General features: G+C 43.5%; 1 protein-coding gene across 1 annotated transcript; it reads left to right on the forward strand.

Moving 5' to 3' along the window:
- The first annotated feature begins 6,236 nt into the window (after positions 1-6,236).
- LOC109167896 lies at positions 6,237-8,447 on the forward strand. Its single transcript, XM_019316966.1, has 2 exons — positions 6,237-7,805; positions 8,028-8,447. The coding sequence occupies exons 1-2, from the start codon at positions 6,237-6,239 to the stop codon at positions 8,445-8,447; spliced, it is 1,989 nt and encodes a 662-aa protein (XP_019172511.1).
- Positions 8,448-12,394: the final 3,947 nt, after the last annotated feature.

A 12,394-nucleotide genomic window follows, 5' to 3' on the forward strand; every position in this document is an offset into this window, starting at 1 on the left:
GAATGTCACACGGCACGAAGTAGTAAACTATTTAAGATGATAAAAGATTGAGACAAAAAAAAAATTAAAGAATATATTCACAGGATTTTGTCCTATAAATGTCTAGTCAGTCTAATGTTCCGATCCCTGCGTGCACAATTTGCCTTAGCTTGGTTAATCCAGTTGGGATGGGATGGGATGGAATGATTGCTCTATTTATTATACTAGTATTTGTCCCGTACGATGCACGAAAAATATGTTATAAAAATATATCTTATATGAGGTTTATTCATATATAAAATTTTTGTTATTTAATAATTATTATGTGCGAATTCCTATGATAAAATTATGAACATAAATATATTTACAATTAAAATAATATTTAAGGTGAGTGATTACTACAAATCTTAAACTATATTAAAAATTTAGTACATAGTGTAAGCATTGAAAATTTAAATAATATTATTGGACCGTGGTGGATATTTAATTACTAAAGTAATTACTTTGATTGGGCTAATTGGACTAACATTTATTTAATTGGGTTAATTAAATGGCCCATTGAATAATTAATTAGTTTAATTACTTAATTAAATGTAATTGGATGTTGAATTGTTCGGCCCGAGATGATGAAATATTTAATCAAGCTGGACCAGGCTGCTTGTATGAATTGGGTTGCCTAATTAGCGGGCTTGACTTGGTCTTGGCCCACTAAAATTATATGTGGATTATATAATTTTGAGGAATTTGGATATTTGATATTATTTGGAAATTTAATGAAATCATGAACCTGGACGCAATGGTGTCTCGATACGTTCCTTAATTTAATTAAAATAATTAAATTAAATTAGGAATTAAGAGTTGGTTGGAGATTTTCCCTCACACTCATCACTATAAATAGTGGTTTCATTTTCAAGAATGGGAGCTCTGGAAATCTGCATACTGAAGCTCTGCCGAAGTCTCGCCAGGATATCGTCTGGAACACGCCCGCAGTTGTACTGCGTATACCGCGCTGAGGAACACGCCACTTGAACACCGGAAGCCCTTCTTTGAAGATCAAGCTGCATATTAGCCCTTCATTGAGGAACAAGCTACCAATTCCGGAGGCCCTTCAGCAAGGAACTACTCCAGTTCGGCATACTCCCGAACTCGGCATACTTCCAGTTCGGCATACTCCCGAACTCGGCATACTTCCAGTTCGGCCATACTCCCGAACTTGACATACTTCCAGTTCAACATACTCTGAACTCAGCACACTTCCAACAAGGAACTCGGCATACTTCCAGTTCGGCCATACTCCCGAACTCGGCATACTTCAAGTTCAGCATACTTTGGACTCGGCACACTTCCAATTTGGCATATTTCAAATTTGGCACACATCTAATAGGCATACTTCTAGTAGAGAATCAGAGGACTTCTCATATACAGAGATTGTACCCCTTCTTGATTGATACATACTACTTGTAACCGATACTTTGAATTTTGAATATATACAATTCAAGTTTTTCGCACTTACATATTTTGGCACGCCCAATGGGACAGCTCTGCCTCTCATCTCTCTACTACTACTATACCTCTACCTGCGCATCAAATGGCATCGAACAATCCCATGTTCAGGAGGACCTATGCCCAAGCTACCAAGTCCAAGTCTACGCCTGTAGCTAGCTCTGGCACTACCCAGAAAACGCAAGGTCCGCTGACAAGGAACCGCGCAAAGGATTTGGGGGTCCAAGTGCCTGAACCTCAGTCCATGGCACGACGTGTGGTTCGAAGGCTTGACAAGGCCCCTGTTGCCTCAAAGGCAATTGCTTTTGCTGGAAGTCCACCCTCTCCCAAGGGAGCTACCGATGGTGGTAGTCCAACTTCTATGCAAGGGAACGCTAGTAGCGGGAACACTTCCCCCGTAACTCCGCCACATCCATTATGGAAGGCTGCACCTGAGTGGTCGCATGTCTACAACGTCATGCCGGCCATGGCGACAAACACGGAGTCTGTGGAGGAGCAATTAGCTAGAATTGCTAAGTCTCTAGAAGGAATGGTTGTCACTCTCCAAAATCAAGAGAAACGGCTTAACACCCTCGATAATAGGGTAGGAAGCATCATGGAGGAGCAAGGAAGCCGTGCTCCAGGAAAGCAACCTGAAGGGCAAGAAGAGGTTGGTCAGCAATCACCACCACCTCATGTTAGCCATGTGGTAGGAGAAGCTGCTTCCCACTTACCTGTAACTGAGAAAACTATTCCAGTTACCGAAGGCATGATACCGGTGGATCAGTTGAAGGACTACATAATGGGGGCCATCAAAGGCAAGTTGGATGAAGGCCAACCTTCATATTCCTATGCTAAGCCCTACACACAAAGAATTGAGGAGTTGAAAATGCCCTACGGCTATCAACCTCCTAAGTTCCAGCAATTCGATGGCAAGGGAAATCCCCGACAGCACATTGCCCACTTTGTGGAAACATGCAATGATGCAGGGACTTATGGCGATCTGTTGGTAAAGCAGTTTGTCCGTTCATTAAAGGGAACTGCGTTTGATTGGTACACTGACCTTGCGCCCGGCTGCATTGATAGCTGGCATGATATGGAACGTGAGTTCTTATCTCGTTTCTATAGCACAAGGAGAACGGTCAGCTTCTTGGAACTCACCACTACTCGCCAATGGAAGGGTGAACGCGCCGGTACCTACATCGAAAGGTGGAGGGAACTATGCCTGAATTGCAAAGAAAAAATATCCCAAAGTTCTGCAATTGAGATGTGCATCCAAGGAATGCACTTTGAACTCTCCTATATCCTACAAGGGATTAAGCCAAAGTCCTTTGAGGAGTTATCCAGTCGTGCTCACGACATGAAATTGAGTATCGAAGCCAGCGGAGGGCTCAACATATTGAACTTGCCTAGCTCCTCCAATGCACCTGGAAAACAAGAAGTTAAAAAGTGGAACAAACCTTTTCCAAAGCAGGAAAAGAAAGAAGTGATGAATGTGAAGGCTACTCCCATGACAGTCTTCACTAAGGCAACTGAAAGGCCTAGGTCAAGATCATTTTCTGGCCCGTCAAGGGGTGGTAGAAGGCCGACAATTGAAGAAAGGCAGGAGAAGACTTATCCTTTCATGGATTCCGATGTATCTCCCATGTTTGATGAGCTACTCAAACTTAGGCTCATTGAGTTGCCTGAAATGAAACGTCCCGAGGAAACTTCAAGGGTGGATGATCCACACTATTGCAAGTATCATCGTCTTCTTGGTCATCCGATTGAGAAGTGTTTTATCTTCAAAGATAAAGTAATGGCACTGGCCAGAGATGGAAAAATCGAGCTTGCCGATGCCAAAGCGAGCTCAAATCAAATCTCGATTACACCCGGACGGTTTGCTCCGCTGTGTACTGAAAAGGAAGATGGGAAACAACGGAAGCGTCCACTCCCCTTCATTGTTAAGCACGTTGTCGGTCAAAGTTCAGAACCGCAGCGGAATGATAACGCATCCGAAGGTAAATGGGTAATTGTCACTCATAGAAAGAAGAAATTCGAGCCTGTGAAGCATCAAAAGCACATAGTGAAAAGTTGGGTTGAGAAAACCTCAAAAAGTACCCATGCCCGCAAATCAAAGACGAAGGGCCATGTCAAACAGCCACGTGCACCAGTTCCTTTGGCTCAATATATGCCAAAGGGATTTGATCTTCAAGGGGCAGGCACTTCTAGCTCCTGCCTAAATACAAACGACAAGCCAGAAGATGGAGGTGAATGTTCATCTCCTAAACACACCGAGGATGAGGAAGTGCTAATGCATAAGGTTACTTCCTACACCACGGAAATTACCTTCAAGGATGAAGACTTGTTACTTGGAGGCACGCCACACAATCGTCCATTGTTTGTTGAAGGCTATACCCGTGGGCAAAGGCTTAAAAGAATTATGGTTGATCAAGGCTCAGCTGTCAACATCCTATCCCTCCGAGCTATGAAGGACCTTGGTATACCTACAGATGAGCTTGTCCAAAGTCGTCTAATGATACAAGGCTTCAACCAGGGAGGGCAAAGAGCAATCGGCATCATCAGACTTGACTTAAGAATTGGAAACCTAAGTTCAGGTGTCCTGTGCCATGTCATAGATGCAAGGACATCTTATAACTTGTTACTTGGAAGGCCATGGATACATGAAAATGGGGTGGTACCCTCGTCTTGGCATCAGTGCCTCATGTTTGAAAAGAACGGCGTAGTTGAAAAGGTTGTCGCCGATGAAAGCCCTTTCACAGAGGCTGAGTCTTACTTTGCAGATGCAAAGTTCTACATTAAAAGGCAAGTTATTGTTGAAGATATTGAGGGAAACAATGACGATCCACCTTCCCGACCGAAGTCAAAGGGAAAACAAGTTGTAGAGGGGGATCAACACAACACGAAACTCATCTTCCCGCTTGCAAGGATTGATACACTCAAAACAAATGCAGCAAAATCATCCGAAGAGAAATGTGGTGATAAAGTGGGCCAAATACTCCCCGCCAAACGTACCGAGGGTACCGAGGGTTTCGACCGAGGGTACTCCCCGCCAAATACTCCCCGCCAAACGTACCGAGGGTTTCGACCCTAACGCTTATAAGCTTCTAGCCAAGGCTGGCTATAACCCCAACGAGCCACAGAAGTTGGGAAAGCTTATCCCAGAAGCCGGTGGTAAAGGCAAGGCAAGCCACCAAGAACCTCAAACTCGCAAAGGGTTGGGCTATGTTCCCCCTAAACCAGTGCAAATTCTTATAAATAGGGCTGCAAGTAATTGTATCTCCGCGGAGGGAAGCGAGTATGACCCAAAGCTCACTCCTACCAATGATAATGGGCAAGACAAAAAGAAATCAGTCTTCGACCGAATCAGTAAGGCGGACTCTCGAAGCTCATTCTTCGATAGACTGGGGTCAAGTCCTAAAGCCCTAAAGAGAAAGTCAATGCATGATCGACTTGGAGCTGTCCAAGTTATTAAAGACAGTGCCAATGTTCCCGCTGAAGTGGAACCTCCCAAAAGGCTTAGAAGCATGATTCCTTCTCGGATGAGACGAGAAGCATATATTCATGTTTCATGCGGTGAAGTGTTGAAAGTTCAACCGAAGACCATTGTACACACTCGTGTACATAAAGAAGAAAATGAGGAAAGCGTAGGCTCAAGTGATGACGTACCACCAACTACTCAGGAAGAGGTGGCATCGTCGTTCCATATCACGTTATGTGATGAAACCCCGATTGAGGGGGAAGATGCAGAAGATGCACCCCATGAGTTAGAAGAAGGGGTACGAGCCGCGGTGGATGAATTAAAAGAAGTTGATCTGGGAACGCCTGAAAATCCTCGCCCTATCTTCATTAGCGCACTCCTATCTGACGAAGATGAAGAAATCTATGTCACATTGCTGAAAGAATATATTGATGTCTTTGCATGGACATACAAGGAGATGCCAGGGTTAGACCCAAAGGTAGCTGTGCACCGCTTAGCAGTGAAGAAGGGGTGTCGCCCGGTTAAGCAAGCTCAACGACGCTTCCGCCCCGAGCTCATTCCCTCGATTGAAACAGAAGTTAATAAGCTTATTGAGGCTGGCTTCATTCGTGAAGTTAAATATCCAACCTGGATATCCAGTATTGTGCCTGTGCGCAAGAAGAACGGCCAGATCCGCGTCTGCGTAGATTTTCGGGACCTCAATGTGGCATGCCCGAAAGATGACTTCCCGCTTCCTATCACGGAGTTAATGATAGATGCCGTGACTGGGCATAAGATCCTGTCATTCATGGATGGCTCCTCCGGTTACAATCAAATCCGCATGGCGCCGGAAGATGAAGACCTAACTGCATTCCGAACGCCAAAAGGCATCTACTGCTATAAAGTAATGCCCTTTGGTTTGAAAAATGCAGGTGCTACATACCAAAGGGCTATGCAGACAATATTTGATGATATGCTCCATAAAATGGTCGAATGCTATGTAGACGACCTGGTTGTGAAGTCGAAATTGCGCACAAATCACTTGGTGCATTTAAGGCAAGTCTTCGACCGCCTACGAAAGTTTCAACTGAAAATGAACCCCCTGAAATGTGCTTTCGGGGTTGCTGCTGGAAAGTTCCTCGGGTTTACTGTTCGACACAGGGGCATCGAGATCGAGCAAGCAAAAATCGATGCCATAATGAAGATGCCTGAGCCGAGAAACCTTCATGAGCTTAAAAGCTTACAAGGGAAGTTGGCTTACATCCGAAGGTTCATATCAAACCTAGCGGGAAGATGTCAACCTTTTAGTCAATTGATGAAAAAGAGCATCCCATTCATATGGGATGAGGCATGCAAGAACGCATTTGAGAGTATCAAGTCATACTTGATGAAGCCGCCTGTGTTAACTGCTCCTGTTCACGGTCGCCCGCTGATCCTTTATATCTCCGCCCAGGATTGTTCTGTAGGCGCCTTGCTTGCTCAGGAAAACGACAAGGGGAAGGAGAATGCTCTCTACTATCTTAGTAGAATGATGACCCCGAACGAGTTAAAGTACTCCCCAATTGAAAAGCTATGTTTGGCACTTGTGTTCGCCATCAAAAAACTTAAGCATTACTTCGAGTCTCATACAATCCGGCTTGTTTCCAAAGCGAACCCGGTGAAGTATGTTATGGCGAAGGTCGTGCTCTCTGACCGCCTTGCAAGGTGGTACTTATTGTTCCAACAATTTGAAGTCATCTATGTGCCGCAGAAGTCTGTCAAGGGGCAAGCCTTAGCCGATTTCTTAGCAGACCATCCAATACCTGCTGAGTGGGAGTTGTCTGACGATTTGCCTGATGAAGATGTGCTTGTCATTGAAGTCCTACCCCCATGGAAAATGTACTTTGATGGAGCTTCACATAGAGAAGGGGCAGGTGCTGGAGTTGTCTTCGTCACTCCGGAAGGCGAGGTGTTGCCATATTCATTCACCTTGACCGAGCAATGTTCAAACAACGTTGCTGAATATCAAGCATTGATACTTGGGCTCGAAATAGCGGCTGACATGAAGCAACTAAGAATTAACATTTATGGAGATTCAAAGTTGATCATAAACCAAGTGTTGGGTCTATATGAAGTGAAAAAGACGGAGCTAGTCCCATATAACAACTATGCCAAGATACTCATGCAATGGTTAGGGGACGTCACAATTGAACATGTACCGAGGAAAGAAAACAAGCAAGCTGACGCCTTAGCCGCATTGGCTTCAACTATTGCTCATCCTGCAGCCCGAATACAAGTATGTCAAAGGTGGGTGGTTCCACCAATCTTTAATGAAGACGGCTCAGTTGATGAAACCGTTGAACTCCCTACTACCTCAGTGTATGATATAGGCAAAGACGACTGGAGGCAACCGTTAATTGACTACCTCACTGATGGAAAGTTACCTGAAGATCCCCGTAAAAGGGTGGATATAAAGCGTCGAACTCCTCGCTTCATCTACTATAAAGAGACATTGTATCGTCGTTCCTTTGATGGAATATTTCTCCGATGTCTAGGGGAAGAGGAAGCTTTACAAGCTATGCAAGAAGCTCATTCTGGGGTTTGCGGTGCACATCAATCTGGTCCCAAGTTGCATTTCCACATTAAGCGAATGGGATATTATTGGCCTGCAATGGTAAATGATTGCATAGACTATGCTCGAAGATGCCAAGCTTGTCAATATCATGCAAACTTTATCCATCAACCACCAGAACCTCTGCACCCAACAGTTGCATCTTGGCCATTTGATGCTTGGGGACTTGATGTGGTTGGCCCAATTACGCCTAAGTCATCTGCAGGGCACACATATATACTAGCTGCCACCAACTACTTTTCAAAATGGGCTGAAGCCGTGGCATTGAAGGAGGTGAAGAAAGAAAATGTTGCAGACTTTCTCCGTGTCCACATCGTCTATCGATTTGGTATCCAGCGATATATCTTAACAGATAACGGGAAGCCCTTTGACAACAAGTTGATGGACAAGATCTGCAAGCTTTTTGACTTTAAGCAGTGAAACTCATCAGCTTACTATGCAGCTGCAAATGGGCTTGCTGAAGCTTTTAACAAAACCCTATGCAATTTGTTGAAGAAAGTGGTCTCCAAATCGAAAAGGGACTGGCATGACAGAATGGAAGAAGCTTTGTGGGCGTATAGAACCACATACCGCACACCTACTCAAAGCACTCCATACTCTTTGGTGTATGGTGTAGAAGCGGTCCTGCCTCTAGAACGTCAAATACCCTCCTTAAGGTTGGCTATACAGGAGGGTCTTACTGATGAAGAAAATGCTAAGCTACACTTGGCTGAGTTAGAAGCCTTGGATGAGAAACGGCTGCAAGCGCAACAAAGCCTGGAGTGCTATCAAGCTCGCATGTCTAGAGCTTTTAACAAAAGGGTAAGGACCCGTTCCTTCCAAATTGGGGACAAGGTCCTAGCTGTTCGCAGGCCCATCATCGTCACGAGAAAACTGGTCACAAGTTCACTTCAAGGTGGGATGGTCTCTACGTGATTCTAGAAGTTTACACCGGTGGGGCTTACAAGTTGATTAGTGAAGATGGTTTGAAGATCGGTCCAATCAATGGAAGGTTCCTAAAGATTTACCACCCTTAAACTTGGGGTGTCAACACAAGTCGTGGAAATATGATGAACGACTCATCCACTAAATATGCAGCACGTGGTTAAACTGCTAATGCATCTCGCTTTGTCTATGGGTGGGCTCAAATCATAGACGCTCTTGGCCCGCATGAGTCTAAACTGTGAACGACTCTACTTTATAAAAACAAAATCAGTTGAACTACGTTTGACTTGATCTCCTTCATAGGAGTACGTAGGCAGCTTAGCAATCAAACTATCTAAGTTCAGTCATAACAGAAACAAATCCGATTCATGTTGCAAGAGTGGTGTATCAAGACAATCTTTCAACGGGTCAAAGCAAAGTCGGGCGAATTATTGCTAAAAGACCAGCACGCAGATGAGAAACATTCGATTATGAGTTCGGCAACAGAAAAAACAAAAAAGTCTTGCAACCAAAAGGAGAAGCCACCGAAAAGAACATCGATCTACAAAAAGCCTAAAGCTAGGCATGCCGTCGTTCCATGCCTCCAAGCTCATCTCCGCCTTGTTCGAAAAAAAACATCAATCTACAAAAATCCTAAAGCTAGGCATGCCGTCGTTACATGCCTCCAAGCTCATCTCCGCCTTGTTCAAGCTATCGTCATCTTTTGGCGTCAACACAGTCGACTCTTGGATAACACCACCATTATTGAAAAACAGTTCTTGATATATGAAGTTGCATTAACAATCAAGGGGCAAGTTCAACAGTTTGCCTTATGAAGCGTGGGAAGACAAAATTCTAATACTAAGGCTCGAGAAAATTTGCCACGGAGATGTCCAAGAAAATCCTCGCTACGTGCAGTGCGTATTATACGCATACACATGCTACATATATTATGTGTACATTATATATTATGCACGTACACACACATGCAAAGTGATGAAATTAAAGTGGAAGCATTAAATGGTGCGGCGGCATGCAAAGTGATAATAAATGTGTTATGTGTATGCATGGGCACTATGTATATGTAATATATACAAGCAAGTATAACCAATGGATTACATATATATTATATACATATGTACACTGTATGGACCAGTGGAGTAATATATATATATATATATATATATATATATATATATATATGAATTATAAACCAGTGGCCCACATGAGTATTTTATATATGTATATTATGCACATCACAGCTGGCAACACATGCAAAACAAACATATATATGTGTTATGTTGGATAGTTGGCCACGCATGTACATCCACACGCAAAGCAGATGGAAAAGAGGCGTGGGAATGTGTGAAAGAAAAAGGGCGCACTGGCTCAAGGCTCGAAACTCTCTTTATTCTCAATGTGTGTGCATATGTACGCTTCAAGAAGAAACACTGAAAATATCCAAGCATTGCAAAGAAAGAACTCAAGCGAAAAAAGAGGACAGTTTTCCACCTGGGTTTCCTTCGTCTCCTCCCCGAGCGGTTCTGTAGTGGGTTCCCTATTTCTTTTTCATCGACGAACATGACGACAACATGCCGAAGCACTTGCCCGACGAGTAGAGAAGATGTCCAACGCGATACTAGATCGCCGGCGTGATTCCGTTTCCTTCTCCGATGAGAATTGAGCAACACTCTACGGCAACCATACGGCGACGACGGCAATGTGCCGGAGCACATGCCCGGTGAGTACCCGGCTGCTTTCCTCTCCGATCATAGAAGACGTGCCGGAGCAACGTCTTGAGGCAACATCCAGCAGTGGCCTTCCCCGATGATGGTGGCCGACGGTGAGAATTGACAGAAAACAACCGAAGAAAATTAATTCTCAAGTGTTTTCTGTCCAATGTCTCTCACGTGTTTCTTGTTGTTCTTCCCCAAAGATGGTGGCCGACAGCGCGAAACCAAACCATCCCAAGAAAAAAAATCAATTTCAAATCTGCGGTGAGTCCAAGCAATGGTGAAATACACCTCAGAAAATCAATTCTCAGGAAGCTCCGTTCCTCTGTTGGTGACGGTGGAGAGCTCAAGAAGAAGTTCAGCATATGTCCAATGCGATACTAGATCGCTACCTTGATTCCATTTCTTCTTCATCACCAAGTACGGTGAGAATGGAGAGGCACCGTCCGGTAGCAAGAGCAGATCCAAACAATGGCGAAAACAGCCGGGAAATCAATTCCGGGAAGGTTTCGGTCCACTGTTGGTGAAGATGGCGAGCCAAGCAAAGGTAGAAACAAGCCCGAAAAATCAATTTCCAGGTGTTTCTTGTCCAATGCCTCCATTCTTGATTTCTTTGTCTTCCTCCCTTCTAATGAAAGCTGCAAAAAAATTAAATACATACATATGGGGCAAAAATTAATGTTCAAAAATTACCTGAAGGCTGTTATGCTACTCTCGGACGATTGAGGATGCAAAGCAACTAACATGGAGTAACTATTTATAGTTGTGGAATGCCAGGGATAGGGATGAATTTGAGTGTATATGTGGTTCAAAATTTGTTTTCATTCAAGTCCTGTTGTGATTTTGTGGTTAATGTTATGACTAGAGTCCCATGCTGATGAAATTGCGAATATAGTGGGACGAATAATATCACTCCAGAAGTCCATGTAGACGCTTAGTTGAATGGAGATTAGCCAAAGTTGATGAAAATCCAATTCGCAAAAAAAAAAAAAAAAAAGTTAAGTACATGTGCCCATCTGCATATTCAGTGTACATGTGCTGAAGTTCAATTTCTTTCAAAAATTCTGGAAGGAGATTAACTTGGTTAAAATTAAGGAAAAAAAAAAAGAAATGGGCCGTTGGATACACTTATACTTTGAATATGGATTTTGTTGGGCTGCTATCAAATTTGTATCGTGGGCTACTACAAAATTGGGCTTCTACATGTAATATTGACACTTGTGGTTAAAATGACATTTATTGGGTTGCGATCTACAAAGACTCTTGACTACTACGGTTAATTTCGAGACTACCTTCCCTTTGCATTTAAGGCACGTCAAGCAAGTCTCGAAGGGGCAATTTGTAAGCATTGAAAATTTAAATAATATTATTGGACCGTGGTGGATATTTAATTACTAAAGTAATTACTTTGATTGGGCTAATTGGACTAATATTTATTTAATTGGGTTAATTAAATGGCCCATTGAATAATTAATTAGTTTAATTACTTAATTAAATGTAATTGGATGTTGGATTGTTCGGCCCGAGATGATGAAATATTTAATCGAGCTGGACCAGGCTGCTTGTATGAATTGGGTTGCCTAATTAGCGGGCTTGACTTGGTCTTGACCCACTAAAATTATATGTGGATTATATAATTTTGAGGAATTTGGATATTTGATATTATTTGGAAATTTAATGAAATCATGAACCTGGACGCAATGGTGTCTCGATACGTTCCTTAATTTAATTAGGAATTAAGAGTTGGTTGGAGATTTTCCCTCACACTCATCACTATAAATAGTGGTTTCATTTTCAAGAATGGGAGCTCTGGAAATCTGCATACTGAAGCTCTGCCGAAGTCTCGCCAGGATATCGTCTGGAACACGCCCGCAGTTGTACTGCGTATACCGCGCTGAGGAACACGCCACTTGAACACCGGAAGCCCTTCTTTGAAGATCAAGCTGCATATTAGCCCTTCATTGAGGAATAAGCTACCAACTCCGGAGGCCCTTCAGCAAGGAACTACTCCAGTTCGGCATACTCCCGAACTCGGCATACTTCCAGTTCGGCATACTCCCGAACTCGGCATACTTCCAGTTCGGCCATACTCCCGAACTTGACACACTTCCAGTTCAGCATACACTGAACTCAGCACACTTCCAACAAGGAACTCGGCATACTTTCAGTTCGGCCATACTCCCGAACTCGGCATACTTCAAGTTCAGCATACTTTGGACTCGGCAC

This window comes from Ipomoea nil, unplaced genomic scaffold, assembly GCF_001879475.1.
Source record: "Ipomoea nil cultivar Tokyo-kokei standard unplaced genomic scaffold, Asagao_1.1 scaffold3170, whole genome shotgun sequence".
Classification (NCBI taxonomy): Eukaryota; Viridiplantae; Streptophyta; class Magnoliopsida; order Solanales; family Convolvulaceae; genus Ipomoea; species Ipomoea nil.